The sequence below is a fragment of the Schistocerca serialis genome, chromosome 6 (genome assembly GCF_023864345.2).
Source record: "Schistocerca serialis cubense isolate TAMUIC-IGC-003099 chromosome 6, iqSchSeri2.2, whole genome shotgun sequence".
Lineage (NCBI taxonomy): Eukaryota > Metazoa > Arthropoda > Insecta > Orthoptera > Acrididae > Schistocerca > Schistocerca serialis.
Genome location: NC_064643.1, coordinates 749,588,595 through 749,606,244, shown reverse-complemented (window position 1 = coordinate 749,606,244; position 17,650 = coordinate 749,588,595). Strand labels below are relative to the sequence as shown.

At 40.8% G+C, this 17,650-nt stretch overlaps 1 protein-coding gene across 1 annotated transcript in view; it reads right to left on the bottom strand.

Moving 5' to 3' along the window:
* LOC126485065 (chitin synthase chs-2-like) overlaps window positions 1-17,650 on the bottom strand; it is a 271,806-nt gene that overhangs the window by 83,752 nt on the left and 170,404 nt on the right. The window contains exon 15 of the mRNA XM_050108667.1: window positions 14,499-14,804. Coding sequence (XP_049964624.1) covers window positions 14,499-14,804 — 306 coding nt within the window. The remainder of the gene's footprint in view (window positions 1-14,498; window positions 14,805-17,650) is intronic.

Genomic DNA, 17,650 nt, shown 5'->3' with positions numbered 1-17,650 from the left:
ATAAACACTGTTCTGTGACCACCGATCTGTTAGTTTAAGTTAGTGGAGTGTGCCACTGGTATACTTGGAATTTATCTTTGACAGTGTACATTGTTTGTCCAATATATGTCTTGCCACATTTGCATGGAATCTGATGTACTCCATCCTTTTGCAAACTGAGGTCATCTTTGACACTCACCAGTAATGCCTGTGTCTTTTTGTGGGGGCAAAAGATAGTTCTTATGCGGTGCTTCTTCAGAAAGTGCCCTCCTTTGCTGAAAGCACACCAGTTTGCAGTGTAAAAACTGTGGCTACCTCTTCCTTCATGATTTCTTCCATCTCAAGCAGTTGTACTTTAGTGGCGGGGCAAAGAATATGCTAAATGTGCCTTCATTCTGAGTATCTGGTTTTTTTTTTTTTCAGAACACAGTTCTGAGGTATTCCAGTTCCTGGGGCAGATTCTCTGCATCTGAAATGATGTCTGTCCTGTAAACTAGTGTTTTTAGTACCCTATTGCTCTGTGGAGGGTGGTGGCAGCTATCTGCATGCAAATACAGGTCAGTGTGCATCTTATTCTTCAGTCTCCATAGCAAATTTGATGTTGGGAAGTCAAGCAGTTTGTCCTTCCATGGGGCCAGATGGTGAACACATCACCCACACAATAGAAAAAGCAGGTGGATTTCCATTTGGATGCCTTCACGGCCTCTTTTTCAAAGTGAATCATATACAAATTCATAATCCCTGGTGAGAGTTGGCTGCACTTTGCGACTCCCTCCATTCACTCATAGTTTTCTCCATTAAACAGAAAATACTAGGAGGTTAGGACAAGCCTGAAAATGTCAGTGATTTTCTTGCCAAATTTATGGCGAGAGGAACCCTGGGAATAATGAAACAATGTCAAAGCTCACTACGATATCAGTTTCTTGATGACCCTCTCTGGTACTTCCAATTCCTTGAGAGGTGCCCTGGTCTTGTCCTCCACTTACTTGGTGGGATCAGCACTGATCTTCCTGTAGGAATCATCATTTAACAAGTTCTGCATCTGTGTAGTCCTTGTGGGAGAAAACAACAGTATCATTGCCTTTGTCAGCAGGAAGACTGTCATTCCTTGACATTATGGCCAGGAGAAGAGCTGATGGCACTCTGGGCCATGGTATGTATTGAAATAAAGCACAAACTAACCTGTATTTGCATGCAGATAGTTGCTACCACTCTGTGCCAAGGAATAGGGTATTGAAAACACTAGTACACAGAGTACACACCATCTCATATGCTAGGTGTCTGCCTCAGGAATTTGAACACCACAGAACCGTGTGCTGAAAAAACTAATACTAAAATGGCAGATCAGGTGCACTCTTTACCACATCCCTAAACAGAAGAAATCATAGAGGAAGAGATAAGTACAGCCTTTATACTGCACACTGACATGCTATCTGGAAAAAATTAGGCGCTTACTGAAAAAGCACTGGATAAGAACTGTCTTTTGCCCAACCAATAAAACGCAGGCATTACTAGGGTGTGTCAAAGATGAAGGCTGGGGTATATCAAATTCCATGACAATGTGGCGAGACATATACTGGACAAGCAATGCACATCGTCAAAGATCAATGCCGAGAACACCAACAGCACACTCCACTAATGTAATCTAAAAAGTTGGCTGTCACCGAGCACTGCCTGCCAGAGAATCATGCTGTGAAATATGAACTTATCTGGAATTTAGTGCAGACTTCCGGATACTGTGACAGTCCCATTAAAGAAGCCATTGAAATTCGAACCAAACACAATCTTATCAATGGCGACTGTGGCTATAATCCCAGTAAGGCTTGGGAACTAGTACTTGAGTCTAATTAAGAAGATGCTCACCAAACATAATGATCTGGTGACCAGGGCAACCAAGCTACTACATCAACACTACCACAGACACCGACGTAAGTGTCTCTGTGACTCCCGATGCACATCCTCATGGGCAGATCATAGAGGGAACAGTTTGCTGTAGGAGGAGATATATGTCATCTGTGTGCCCTAAGGAGCTCAGTTCATCAATTAATGGCGAAATGTCTGACTGCCAAAATATTGTGCATATTTGACACAATGGCTCGGCAGTACATCTGTGGACTGTTCGATTACACAGAATTGGTTTTCATTTGGTGTTGTAAATAAATATGAATATTAAAAACAGAGAAGTGGTAATGAAAATAATAAATTTCCATGAGTAATGCCACTTGAGGTGTACAAAGTCTTTTGAGGTATGAAGAAAGGAAGAACTCCTGTGAGTGTTGGTCAAGGCTGGTGCAGTACAATGCAATTAGGAAAATATTTTATAATATTTTTGGGCAAGGAACAGTTCCCCAAAACTTGGACAAAGCTGTAATATTTCTATTTCACAATAAAAGGGTCAGATAAGACAGAAAAAGCTATTGATCCTTCATCCTCCCTTTTATAGTTCACAAGATATTCACTAAAATTATCACTGAACCCAAATCACTAAATTTATCATGAAGTCCAAAGAATAAACTTAGACTTTAATCAAACAAAGGAGTCAACTGACTTTAAACATAAATCTCAGTGTCTCAGTGTGTAAGTTGTAGGCTACAAGGTGTGCAACTCTGCTTCCACCATTTTTTCCCCAACATTTGAGGCTTTATGAAACAAATTGGTTACACATGTATCATTCAAAGTATTTTCCATCACTGGTCACTACTTTCTCTCATCTTTTGGGGTAGTGTATGAATCTTGTGTCAAAAAAATTGTTCATCTTTTGAAGCGATCCACGAATCGATCCGATTTGTGACTTCTTCATGAGATCGGAAGTGTTGGTCAGCCAGGCCATGCACCACTGATCTGAACAGGTGATAGACAGAGGGTGCAATGTCTGGATAATAATGCGGGTGGGGTAGGACTACCCATTTTAATGTTTCCAAGTACGTTTTGACCTCTTATGCAATGTGGGGTCAAACACTTTATCGTGTCTCTCGCTGTATTGCGGCCATTTGTCTTTTAATGCTCTGCTCAAACACATTAATTGCATTAAATAATGAGCACCTGAGATTGTTTCACTGGGTTTTAACACCTCATAGAACACAATGCCGATCTGGTCCCATCAAATGCATGATCTTGGAGTCATGAATATTCGGTTTGGTTGTCGACGTGGAAGCATGGCCATGATATCCCCATGATTTTTTGCTTTTAGGGTTATTGTAATGAACCCATTTTTCGTCCCTGGTCACAGTGTGATGCAGAAATCCCTTCTGGTTTTGCCACTGAAGCAACTGTTCACAAACACACAAACGCTGTTCAACGTCTCTTGGTTTCAGCTTACACAGGACCCAAGTTCCTTCTTTCTGAATCATGCCCATAGCCTTGAGACGTTTTGATATGACTTGCTGTGTCACTCCCACCAATCGTGCCAATTCTTCTTGAGTCTGATGCGAGTCTCCACGCAGCAATGTCTCCAATTCTGCATCTTCAAAAAATTCTCTCTTCCACCACTAAGCCAGTCTACGACGTTAAAATCACTGTTCTTGAAGTGTTGAAGCCACTCACAACATGTTCTTTCACTAATAGCATCTTTACCATATGTACTTGAGAGCATTTGATGAGACTCAGCCGCTGTCGCTGTTTTCTTCATACTGAAACAAAACAGTAACACCTCCCACAAATGATGAGAATTTGGCTCGTAAACTGACATTTTCAATCAAGAACAACTTTATGATGCAGACACAAATCAACTAATATTTGAATGAGGTTATGTTGACTGAGGTCCAAGCTAACTGCCTGACATCTGCGATCTGTTTCTTTCGACCGCTACTTACCGTTGCCGTCACCTGTCGGCAAATGGCGGAAGCAAAGTTGTACACCTTTTCTATATCTGACAGTCTAGGGTTCAATCCCCAGTCACTCCAATGAATTTTTCTGTCACTTCTGGCAACGACTTGGTAATGTGAAAAGCAACAATCCATACTGCAGTTTGCAGTTCATACTAAACTGTGGGTCCCCCTACGGTTGACAGGGGAAATCAAGTTAATGAAAGGCAATGGCATATCACCTCTAATAGGACCATGCTTAGTAAAGCACTACACTGTTCAGACTAATCATTGGCTTGATAACAGATTTACTTTATAGCAAAATGAGCAGGTGCTAGTCATAAACAAAACTCTGGCATGGAGAAATGCTTACAAATACATATCACATTTGTTAATGGCTGGCGCAGGGGGGTACTACGCAGGTGCCAATGGCTGTAACATGTAACATGGATTTGTTTGTATACCTTCCCTTCAAAGGAGAAACAGTTGTGAGTTAGGATAAAGCTAGTACTGTGTACGAGGAATGAGATAGTGGGCTTGGACTCTGAAGGACATAGCAAGAGGTAGTGTTCAACAGTAGCAAGACAATGGGCCAGAGAGTTGTTGGTGATAGGGAACTGGCATCAACAGTGATGAGTAGGGGTACAGGAGGTAAAGGGTACAGCCATGGGCACCTGCACAGAACTCTCCTCTGCCAGCTTGTCCAGGTAACATTCCTTGCATCCCAAAGTCTCAAACGTCTGGTCTGGTTCAGGCTTAACAGTTTCCGCCCCTCTGTCCTACATGCCCTGTCAATACACGTCCCCTCACCCTCTTTGTGCAATGCTCTTTGCCAATGCACCCATTGGCCTTTTCTCCTTTTTCTACATCTACATCTACATCTACATTGATACTCCGCAAGCCACCCAACGGTGTGTGGCGGAGGGCACTTTACGTGCCACTGTCATTACCTCCCTTTCCTGTTCCAGTCGCGTATGGTTCGCGGGAAGAACGACTGTCTGAAAGCCTCCGTGCGCGCTCTAATCTCTCTAATTTTACATTCGTGATCTCCTCGGGAAGTATAAGTAGGGGGAAGCAATATATTCGATACCTCATCCAGAAACGCACCCTCTCGAAACCTGGCGAGCAAGCTACACCGCGATGCAGAGCGCCTCTCTTGCAGAGTCTGCCACTTGACTTTATTAAACATCTCCGTAACGCTATCACGGTTACCAAATAACCCGGTGACGAAACGCGCCGCTCTTCTTTGGATCTTCTCTATCTCCTCCGTCAACCCGACCTGGTACGGATCCCACACTGATGAGCAATACTCAAGTATAGGTCGAACGAGTGTTTTGTAAGCCACCTCCTTTGTTGATGGACTACATTTTCTAAGCACTCTCCCAATGAATCTCAACCTGGTACCCGCCTTACCAACAATTAATTTTATATGATCATTCCACTTCAAATCGTTCCATACGCATACTCCCAGATATTTTACAGAAGTAATTGCTACCAGTGTTTGTTCCGCTATCATATAATCATACAATAAAGGATCCTTCTTTCTATGTATTCGCAATACATTACATTTGTCTATGTTAAGGGTCAGTTGCCACTCCCTGCACCAAGTGCCTATCCGCTGCAGATCTTCCTGTATTTCGCTACAATTTTCTAATGCAGCAACTTCTCTGTATACTACAGCATCATCCGCGAAAAGCCGCATGGAACTTCCGACACTATCTACTAAGTCATTTATATATATTGTGAAAAGCAATGGTCCCATAACACTCCCCTGTGGCACGCCAGAGGTTACTTTAACGTCTGTAGACGTCTCTCCATTGATAACAACATGCTGTGTTCTGTTTGCTAAAAACTCTTCAATCCAGCCACACAGCTGGTCTGATATTCTGTAGGCTCTTACTTTGTTTATCAGGCGACAGTGCGGAACTGTATCGAACGCCTTCCGGAAGTCAAGAAAAATAGCATCTACCTGGGAGCCTGTATCTAATATTTTCTGGGTCTCATGAACAAATAAGGCGAGTTGGGTCTCACACGATCGCTGTTTCCGGAATCCATGTTGATTCCTACATAGTAGATTCTGGGTTTCCAGAAATGACATGATACGCGAGCAAAAAACATGTTCTAAAATTCTACAAGAGATCGACGTAAGAGATATAGGTCTATAGTTTTGCGCATCTGCTCGACGACCCTTCTTGAAGACTGGGACTATCTGTGCTCTTTTCCAATCATTTGGAACCCTCCGTTCCTCTAGAGACTTGCGGTACACGGCTGTTAGAAGGGGGGCAAGTTCTTTCGCGTACTCTGTGTAGAATCGAATTGGTATCCCGTCAGGTCCAGTGGACTTTCCTCTATTGAGTGATTCCAGTTGCTTTTCTATTCCTTGGACACTTATTTCGATGTCAGCCATTTTTTCGTTTGTGCGTGGATTTAGAGAAGGAACTGCAGTGCGGTCTTCCTCTGTGAAACAGCTTTGGAAAAAGGTGTTTAGTATTTCAGCTTTACGCGTGTCATCCTCTGTTTCAATGCCATCATCATCCCGTAGTGTCTGGATATGCTGTTTCGAGCCACTTACTGATTTAACGTAAGACCAGAACTTCCTAGGATTTTCTGTCAAGTCGGTACATAGAATTTTACTTTCGAATTCAATGAACGCTTCACGCATAGCCCTCCTTACGCTAACTTTGACATCGTTTAGCTTCTGTTTGTCTGAGAGGTTTTGGCTGCGTTTAAACTTGGAGTGGAGCTCTCTTTGCTTTCGCAGTAGTTTCCTAACTTTGTTGTTGTACCACGGTGGGTTTTTCCCGTCCCTCACAGTTTTACTCGGCACATACCTGTCTAAAACGCATTTTACGATTGCCTTGAACTTTTTCCATAAACACTCAACATTGTCAGTGTCGGAACAGAAATTTTCGTTTTGATCTGTTAGGTAGTCTGAAATCTGCCTTCTATTACTCTTGCTAAACAGATAAACCTTCCTCCCTTTTTTTATATTCCTATTAACTTCCATATTCAGGGATGCTGCAACGGCCTTATGATCACTGATTCCCTGTTCTGTACATACAGAGTCGAAAAGTTCGGGTCTGTTTGTTATCAGTAGGTCCAATATGTTATCTCCACGAGTCGGTTCTCTGTTTAATTGCTCGAGGTAATTTTCGGATAGTGCACTCAGTATAATGTCACTCGATGCTCTGTCCCTACCACCCGTCCTAAACATCTGAGTGTCCCAGTCTATATCTGGTAAATTGAAATCTCCACCTAAGACTATAACATGCTGAGAAAATTTATGTGAGATGTATTCCAAATTTTCTCTCAGTTGTTCTGCCACTAATGCTGCTGAGTCGGGAGGTCGGTAAAAGGAGCCAATTATTAACCTAGTTCGGTTGTTTAGTGTAACCTCCACCCATAATAATTCACAGGAACTATCCACTTCTACTTCACTACAGGATAAACTACTACTAACAGCGATGAACACTCCACCACCGGTTGCATGCAATCTATCCTTTCTAAACACCGTCTGTACCTTTGTAAAAATTTCGGAAGAATTTATCTCTGGCTTAAGCCAGCTTTCTGTACCTATAACTATTTCAGCTTCGGTGCTTTCTATCAGCGCTTGAAGTTCCGGTACTTTACCAACGCAGCTTTGACAGTTGACAATTACAATACCGATTGCTGCTTGGTCCCCGCATGTCCTGACTTTGCCCCGGACCCGTTGAAGCTGTTGCCCTTTCTGTACTTTCCCAAGGCCATCTAACCTAAAAAACCGCCCAGCCCACGCCACACAACCCCTGCTACCCGTGTAGCCGCTTGTTGTGTGTAGTGGACTCCTGACCTATCCAGCGGAACCCGAAACCCCACCACCCTATGGCGCAAGTCGAGGAATCTGCAACCCACACGGTCGCAGAACCGTCTCAGCCTCTGATTCAGACCCTCTCCTTTTTCTCTCCCTCCCTCCCCCCTGTAGGCTCTGCATGCAGTGCTGACTGCTCCCCCCACACATGTACCCTGTGGTCCCCCCCTCCCCTACCACTGCTCCCACACCCACACTCCACTCTGGATTGCTGCTTGTGTTCAGTGTGATACAACTGCATTCTGGCTAGAGAAGCTGGAGATGCAGTTGTGTGTATGTGAGGTGCATTTGCTTGTGTGTATTTTCTTTCCTGAAGAAGCCTCTGGCCAAAATCTAAACGTATAACAGTTTTTTTCCATTGTGTCTGTCTGAAACTCAATGTGTCATCTTAATGGTGAGTAGCAAACCTATAGTTTTCATAATATTGTTGATACTCCTACTTGGACTTTCCATTGTTTGAAGTCCAAAATTGACGGAGGAGTCAAACCCCACACCTGTATCACCACAACAGTCCTAGTGGAAGTTTTCAAATTTTTAAGATGTGGAAATGAAGAAAGACTATGTATTAATGGGAAATTTTTGAATCACCATAATTGTGGTGATTACAATATTATTTTGCTTCAGAGAAGAAAACCTTCAACAACAAATAAAAGAACTTAATACAGCGTGCTTGAATGTAGGTCTGTAATTTAATTATATTAAGAATGGAATAATGTGCAATGAACACAGTAAAACAAAAATTTTACAAGTTAATAATAAATTTATACAACCAAGGAGTGATTGTATTTATAGCAGTTGTGGACAACAACTGGTTGGTAAACTAAAGAAATTAATGAATAAAAATTACTCTTTGCACAATAAGTATGGCTTTAAAAATAAGACTATGAAGTGTTTGAAAAGGAAAGTTTACAATCAATACATATTACTTGTTTTGACTTGTGGCACACAGACATGGACATATTCAAAAACTAAGTGCTGCTCAGCAAGCAATGGACAGACACACACTGATAATTACTGGGGGAGAGAGGAAAACAGATGAATGGATCAGGAAACAGACTTGAATGGGAGACTTACTTGTCGTAGTAATGACAATGACATGGAGGTGGACATGACATGGTGCCAGGTGAATGAATGGTAAATGGCCACCTAGAGATAAGGAAAGGCTGAGAGGATGACCTAGTGAAAGACGGGTAGAAAATATTTTCAAATAACATGGATATGGATAGCTGAAGACCACCTTAACACATGGAAAGTCAAGAGAAACAATTTATCTACAAATGGACATCAAATAGCAGATGATAATGGTGAAGACAGAAATCAGATGCATATTATTCTTAAAAAATTAATTAAAAAACGATGTTAGTAGTTACTGGCAGCTAATATATGTAAAAATGGTCAACCAGAGTAATTTTTGTAATGTATTTCTGACTCATTCCTCATGAAGTCTCTACTTCATATTCTTATTTAAGAAAATTAAAAAGTATATATACACATATGTAAAACTATTCATGACCTACTGAACGTGGGAAGGACCTGGAATAATTCCTTCACTTCCCATCTTAACAACCATTGTCAGGCCAATGTGCACATCAAAAAGTGACTTAACCAATTCCAGTCTCCCTCCAGTCCTGATTCTTCACCCTTTTACTCTCCTGGTAACCTTCCAGGTACTCCTCATCACCAAACTGGTTTCACCTTCTTTACTTGAATCCCAACACAGTGGACCCAGTAACACCCCTGTGGAATGCACATTGATTAATGTATTATTCTGTAGAAAAATAATCCCATCATCTGGTTATTGACATGGTTCACTGACTTTGCATTTTTCAAACTATTACGCTGCAAAATTAAAGATATTTTTCACACTGCTTACAAACCTTACCACTATGATTCCACCCCAAAAGTCTGATACAACCTCCAGCAGCTTCAAAACACCTTTTGTCCACTCCAAAACCTGTCATCTGAATCCATGTCTCTCCACACATTGTCAGTCACCCATACACATGTGCTTTACCTAACCCCCAAGCTCAACTAAAGAAACTTCACTGTTTTCCCTACTGGTTATTCCATTGTGGTTGGCTACACACTACTCAGAAACATTCTTTACCTTTGTTGCCTAGCACCTCCAACTGATTTATCAACAGTCCCCTTCCTTGAGTCAAAATAATAAACACTTATTCCACTAACTCAGTATAATTTCTGGCCCTTTACCACAAGCATCCTTGCTTGTCAATGGGGAAGTTACATTCTTGTACACCATGATGATCCAGCACTCTTATAACCTTGCTGTGATAGTACACTACCTTCCCAGTCTCCTCCTGATACAAAACCCATCACCTCCTTCCTAATCCTTTGAGGCAATCATGTTCTTATCCACATAACTATTTCTTCTTTGAAAGTCAAATTTATAAACAAATCCCTTCTACTCCCATAGGCACCTCCATAATTGCCATCCTGTGCTAGTCCATTTATGGAGCACTTGGAGGACTCCTTGTACCCTCTCAGTATCTAAAATCCCTTGTTTGGTTTAGATTCATTGAAGATGTCTTGGTCTGGACCCATGGCATGGCCAATATCAGCTATTTCCTCCAGGACCTCAACATCTGTTGTCAAATCCACTTCACTTGATCCTTGCCAAATCAACAACCTATCTTCTAAGACATTGATGCCAACCTCTCAGATTGCTCCTGTCACCCATAACACAGCAAGGAGTCTCTTTCTTAAAGCACTTACAATCGTAAGCAATACATTTACAGTGAGAAATAAGAGTTACCCAAATACTGCATGCCAGTAACCTTTATGATCATTTACAGATAGACTATCTTGCCCAGGTAATCCAGAAACATTTTCTCATGCTGTCTCTTCCTGTGACACCAAAACACCTGTCATCACTACAAACTAGTCATTGATTAGTACTCTACTTAGCACTTAATATCATCAAACACTGAAAAAGTCAACTACATCCTTCACCAGACCTAGAACTACCTAGCATCACGATTTAAAAAAAAGAAGTTTCCCACTCAGAATTCTATCATCCTTACCAAAAGTGATACTCTAACTCTCATCCAATCTGAACAGTATTCTAGTCCATCCTTATTCCAAACCTCCTTCAAATACTGCATTCCAAGGGTCATTCTTATGTGGATGACTATTACCCAATCACTTCACAATTGCCATTTTGGGTGGGAGCGCTGTAAGCTATTTCTGTACTCTGCTATTCATTGTACTGAAGGACGTGTCTGTCAGTGGTCTAGTCATGCATTACCAATGCCCTCACACATATTGCCAATAATACGTTTGAAAAACCACTTGTGTGAAATGAGGCATCAGCTTTATTGAATCAACTCAGCAGACTAGAAACAGTATTCATGATGACGGTTTGGATGGACATACACCAGAGATTTAATAGTGTAAATCTGAAATTGCAAAGTGTAAATATTGATACTAAAATAGTGCACTATAAAAGATCACGAAAATGCAAACTACACGATGACCAAGAAGCGGACTCTGAAGAAGTTTTTCTGACTGGAAGGGAAAAGATTGGAGTAGAAACATTTCTCCCAGTGATAATTAATTGAAATGCTCAGCTGCCAACAGGTGTTGTTGATATACCTCCATGTGGACAGCTGAAAATGTGTGCCCTGACCGGGACTCGAACTCGGGATCTCCTGCTTACATGGAAGACGCTCTGTCCATTTTTTCTTTCTTGCCCCCCCCCCCCCCCCCCCCCTCGTTGCGTTGGGTTTGGTCATTGTGGACGTACATGACATCGGTTTGAGTTCGTTTCTTGATCCTTCCACTCAGTTTTTTATCACGGAGGCCAACCAGCTCTCTGACCAAACACGTTGAGCTACCGTGCCGGCGCCCATCTGAGCTATCGAGGACACAGAGGAATGGCGCGACTGCAGGGACCTATCCCTCGCATGCTTCCCGTGAGACCCACATTCTCAACTGTCCACAATCTACATACGTAATGTTCCTAATAGATATAGATAGAAGCTGCACAGTCATCAATGGTATCTGTTCTTTCGGGAACAGTTACTATCTTCATATGGTTGAAAGGCTACCCGGCCATTGACCTTCGTCTGTGTGAATGTGCACAAGTTGCCCGAACTCTTATGGGAATCATCTCTTTAGAGGGCAGGGTGCGAGTAATGAGTGGATGGGTAAATATCTATTAGGAACATTACTTATGCAGTTTGTGGACAGTTTGGAATGTGGGTCTCACGGGAAGCGTGCAAGGAATAAGTCCCTGCAGTTGCGCTACTCATCTCTACATCTGTGTTCTCAGTGGCTCAGATGGATAGAGCATCTGCCATGTAAACAGGAGATCCCGGGTTCGAGTCCTGGTCGGGGCACATATTTTCAGTTGTCCCCATCAAGGTATATCAACAACACCTGCCAGCAGCTGAGGGTTGAAATTAATTATCATTTATTCTAAAGCTGCACAGTCATCAATGATATCTGTTCTTTCGGGAACAGTTACTATCTTCATATATTGCTCCCAGTATTTGACTACTTGTATGCCATATTAGTGAGGAGGAAGGAAAGATATAGAACACTGTTGGACTCCTTCACAGTTTTCAGTGACCTTAAGAACAGTTCCCCTGTTATTGCTGACAAAACTTCAAGCGCCATACAGATTTTAGCCGAGTGGTCTAAGGCACTGCAGTCATGGACTGTCCGGCTGGTCCCGGTGGAGGTTCGAGTCCTCCCTTGTGCATGGGTGTGTGTGTTTGTCCTTAGGATAATTTAGGTTAAGTAGTGTGTAAGCTTAGGGACTGATGACCTTAGCGGTTAAGTTCCATAAGATTTCACAGACATTATTATGATACTTATTTAGAGCCATCCTTCCCTAGTGAATGTGTAAATTTCGCAGAACTTTTGCAATCTTCTGAGATTAGTGATAAACCAGTCAAAATGAGTAAATTTTTATGGAAAGAGAGTTTACAGTCCATGTTCCGAATGTTGACATTGCATAATTCTATGTATGGCACTTACAAATTTTTCAGCAGAACACTTGTTTTCGGCACTTAAAAGACTTAAATTGTACCTACGTTCCACATTGTCTGAGGAGAGATTGAACGCCTTGTCTATTATTCACGCCGAAGCCTACCTCCTAACTGACAACCATCTGAACTATGAAGATATGATCAACGAGTTTTCTGCTGTCAAAGCCAGATGCAAACTTTGCTGACTGGTGAGTTTGTTTATTTATTAATATTAATTTTGAAATTTTAAGATTACAATGTGATTTTTATTATAACTCAGAGCACATTCATTGGATTTACAAACTACTTTTTACCTGTTTATTTTACAATTTCCGATGGCAGAATGCGGAACTAAAACTCATTTACATGCAGACGTGACTGAAGGCACCCGACAATACTAAACAATACCTGAATGACGCAGGCCGCTCGGCGCTGTACAGACTCATACTGATACTGTAGTATATTACAACTGATGTATATTCTTGGCGTCTCCTGAAATGTGTATAGTTATTGCAGAAATATATGTTATTGGAGTGTACACTCAGATGAAAAAGAGTTTATAAATAATGTAGTTCGGTTCAGCCAATAAATACATAAAAGCTTTGCTAATACTGTTAGAAAGAGCTATGGCGAGAGCAGTAGCTGCAGTACAAAACTTTTCAGCTCTTACATGGATTAAAGGTATTGTGTACATTTATTATGCAGCATCTAGCTACACAGACCCTAATGCTTTACATGTTAACTACGAGTATTAGATTATAAAACAAATTTGATTTTTCCACATTAGTCTGTAAAATTATGTAATAGCAAATCCAGTTTTGTGTTTGTTCGTCTGTACTTAGTTATTAGTTCGTGCACTGAAATCTCTATTTCATTCTCATTTCTTACACTTTCCTGTAGATTCACGTATTAATACCGAATGTGCGGGTTTTTTTTTTTTTTTTTTTTTTTTTTTTTTTTTTTATCTGCTACACATTCAAGTTATTAGATTGTAAAACAAGAGTTTAATTTTAATTTTGAACGCATATCTGTAAAAGTACATATTAATTTCCAATGTATGACACGTTCACTTCAATTGTTAGATCGTAACACAACTTTATTTTCATTTTCAATGGTTTCGTGTAAAAGTACATATTAAAAGTGAATGAATAACAAAAATCCATTGTCTCCTACACACTCTGCTGAATTTTTATGCCATAAAAGAAAAGTTATTTTCCTGTTGTCTTTCAACAAAAGAATGTGTTAACACAGTGCAGTTTTAAGTTTGTTTTATCCACTGCCGTACACCAAGTAAAATTCAGGAACAATATTACATTTTGATTGAGCGCGACTAGACCGCTGACAGACACATCCTTCAGTGCAATGAATAGCAGAGTACGGAAGTAGCTCACAGCACTCCCACTCAAAATGGCAATTGTTAAGCGATTGGGTAATAGTTTTATTTTAATCACGTTTTTTTTTTTTAGGGGGGGGAGGGGGGGGGTCATATAATATGATCTGCTTAGGGGCACAAAATTTTTAAATCGGCCACTGGATTTGGTGAATAATAATAACAACTTAGCTGAATTATTCCAATCATTCCTAGTTGCTCAGATCCAGTCAGGGATCATTCAACTTCGTTCAATCCAAATTGTAATGGAAATGTTGATGAAAGAAAAAATTTCATATGGACACCTGTGTTCCAGGCTCTTTTTATCGTAAGATAATCATAAAATTACATCCTATTTAATGAGTGAAATAGGCATTCACTTATATTGGCATGCCAAGAACAACTGAAGCTTTTTAGTTAACAGTGACAAACATTAGAAACATTACACATTTTCCTCAAACATTAAAATTATATGTTATTTACAAGATTAATATCAAAAACAGTATTACCTGCTGAGTTTGTACTTTTGGTGATTCCCTTGTTCCCCAAGAAATATTATTGAGATTGAAAACAGAGTAAATGATGAGAAGTAGATACATGCTTGGTATAGTGATATAATACACCACAATAGGTGGTAAGCAGTACATTTCTTTTGGATGAAATATAGCTGCAATCAAAAATTCAGCTGCACAGAGAACTAAGAAGAGTGATGAAGGTGCGAGAATTCCATCCTCTTGTATCTGTAGTATCAGACCAACTAGTACTGCCATCATAACCAATGAGTAACCCACTGTGATAATCATGGCAACAGTCAGCTGGAATCAGACAAAATCTTCAGTTAATATCAGAAAGAATATTACATAAGTATTGTTAATAATGCATATTAATTAACTGTGGAATAGATGTTTTACATTTTTTTCCAAACCAGCAGAAAATGCCACATCACTCTGTCTACATTATAACAACAGGAAGATATATGATATCAGGATCTGACATCACAGGCTTCTTTTAGACTTTCATCGTGCTATATATGGTCTCCAAAGTGTTGAGCTTCCTTGTTGGACCAAACACTTATCTTGGGTGAGATATTTCCTTATGCGGTCTCCACCGGCATTTAGTCTATCACTGTGCAATGTTTTCCTCATGGCTTTAAATCAAAGATTATTTACTTGTCTGCAAAACCACTTTATTTAAATAGTTATGTACAATAATCTCTTTTTCTTTTTTCTTTTTTTTTTTTTTTTTTTTTGAAAAAGTATCGCATTCTGCAACTCTTTAGTACATAGGAAGGGGACTACTCAGTCTATACAAAGTGATAGTAAGCGTATGATGGGAAAACAAGAGGATTTTTATATGTTTTGTAAACAATATATCATGGTTACTTCGAGGTCCATCCCCCCCCCCATGAACCATGGACCTTGCTGTTGGTGGGGACGCTTGCGTGCCTCAGCGATACAGATGGCCGTACCGTAGGTGCAACCACAACGGAGGGGTATCTGTTGAGAGGCCAGACAAACATGTGGTTCCTGAAGAGGGGCAGCAGCCTTTTCAGTAGTTGCAGGGGCTACAGTCTGGATGATTGACTGATCTGGCCTTGTAACATTAACCAAAACGGCCTTGCTGTGCTGGTACTGCGAACGGCTGAAAGCAAGGGGAAACTACAGTCGTAATTTTTCCCGAGGACATGCAGCTTTACTGTATGATTAAATGATGATGGCGTCCTCTTGGGTAAAATATTCCGGAGGTAATATAGTCCCCCATTCGGATCTCCGGGCGGGGACTACTCAAGAGGACGTCGTTATCAGGAGAAAGAAAACTGGCGTTCTACGGATCGGAGCGTGGAATGTCAGATCCCTTAATCGGGCAGGTAGGTTAGAAAATTTAAAAAGGGAAATGGATAGGTTAAAGTTAGATATAGTGGGAATTAGTGAGGTTCGGTGGCAGGAGGAACAAGACTTTTGGTCAGGTGATTACAGGGTTATAAATACAAAATCAAATAGGGGTAATGCAGGAGTAGGTTTAATAATGAATAAAAAAATAGGAGTGCGGGTTAGCTACTACAAACAGCATAGTGAACGCACTATTGTGGCCAAGATAGACACAAAGCCCATGCCTACTACAGTAGTACAAATTTATATGCCAACTAGCTCTGCAGATGATGAAGAAATAGATGAAATGTATGACGAGATAAAAGAAATTATTCAGGTAGTGAAGGGAGACGAAAATTTAATAGTCATGGGTGACTGGAATTCGTCAGTAGGAAAAGGGAGAGAAGGAAACATAGTAGGTGAATATGGATTGGGGGGAAGGAATGAAAGTGGAAGCTGCCTTGTAGAATTTTGCACAGAGCATAACTTAATCATAGCTAACACTTGGTTCAAGAATCATAAAAGAAGGTTGTATACCTGGAAGAATCCTGGAGATACTAAAAGGTATCAGATAGATTATATAATGGTAAGACAGAGATTTAGGAACCAGGTTTTAAATTGTAAGACATTTCCAGGGGCAGATGTGGATTCTGACCACAATCTATTGGTTATGAACTGCATATTGAAACTGAAGAAATTGCAAAAAGGTGGGAATTTAAGGAGATGGGACCTGGATAAACTGAAAGAACCAGAGGTTGTAGAGAGTTTCAGGGAGAGCATAAGGGAACAATTGACAGGAATGGGGGAAAGGTTAGAGGGACCCCCCCTTGGGCGAAACGATAAAATACCTGACGGCTTACCAGAGAGGACATTATCATCGTTGATAAAGAATGTCCGTCCTCAGAGACCAAAAACAGGAAAAGTTAACGTAATATTGGTAAACTGCAGGAGTATCCAGGGCAAGGTTCCTGAATTAGTATCTCTTATTGAAGGAAATAGTGCGCACATAGTATTAGGAACGGAAAGTTGGTTAAAACCGGAAGTGAACAGTAACGAAATCCTAGACACAGAATGGAATATATACCGCAAGGATAGGATAAACGCCAATGGTGGAGGAGTATTTATAGCAGTGAAGAATTCAATAATATCCAGTGAAGTTATTAGCGAATGCGAATGTGAAATAATCTGGGTTAAGTTAAGTATCAAAGGTGGGTCAGATATGATAGTCGGATGCTTCTATAGACCACCTGAATCAGCAACTGTAGTAGTTGAGCACCTCAGAGAGAACCTGCAGAACGTCGTGAAGAAGTTTCGTGATCATACTATTGTAATAGGGGGAGACTTCAATCTACCAGGTATAGAATGGGATAGTCACACAATCAGAACTGGAGCCAGGGACAGAGACTCTTGTGACATTATCCTGACTGCCTTGTCCGAGAATTACTTCGAGCAGATAGTTAGAGAACCAACTCGTGAAGCTAACGTTTTAGACCTCATAGCAACAAATAGACTGGAACTTTTCGACTCCGTGAATGTAGAAGAGGGTATCAGTGATCATAAGTCAGTGGTTGCATCAATGACTACAAGTGTAATAAGAAATGCCAAGAAAGGAAGGAAAATATATTTGCTTAACAAGAGTGATAGGGCACAAATCGCAGAATATCTGAGTGACCACCATCAAACGTTCATTTCTGAGGAAGAGGATGTGGAACAAAAATGGAAAAAATTCAGAAACATCGTCCAGTACGCCTTAGATAAGTTCGTACCGACTAAGGTCCAAAGCGAGGGGAAAG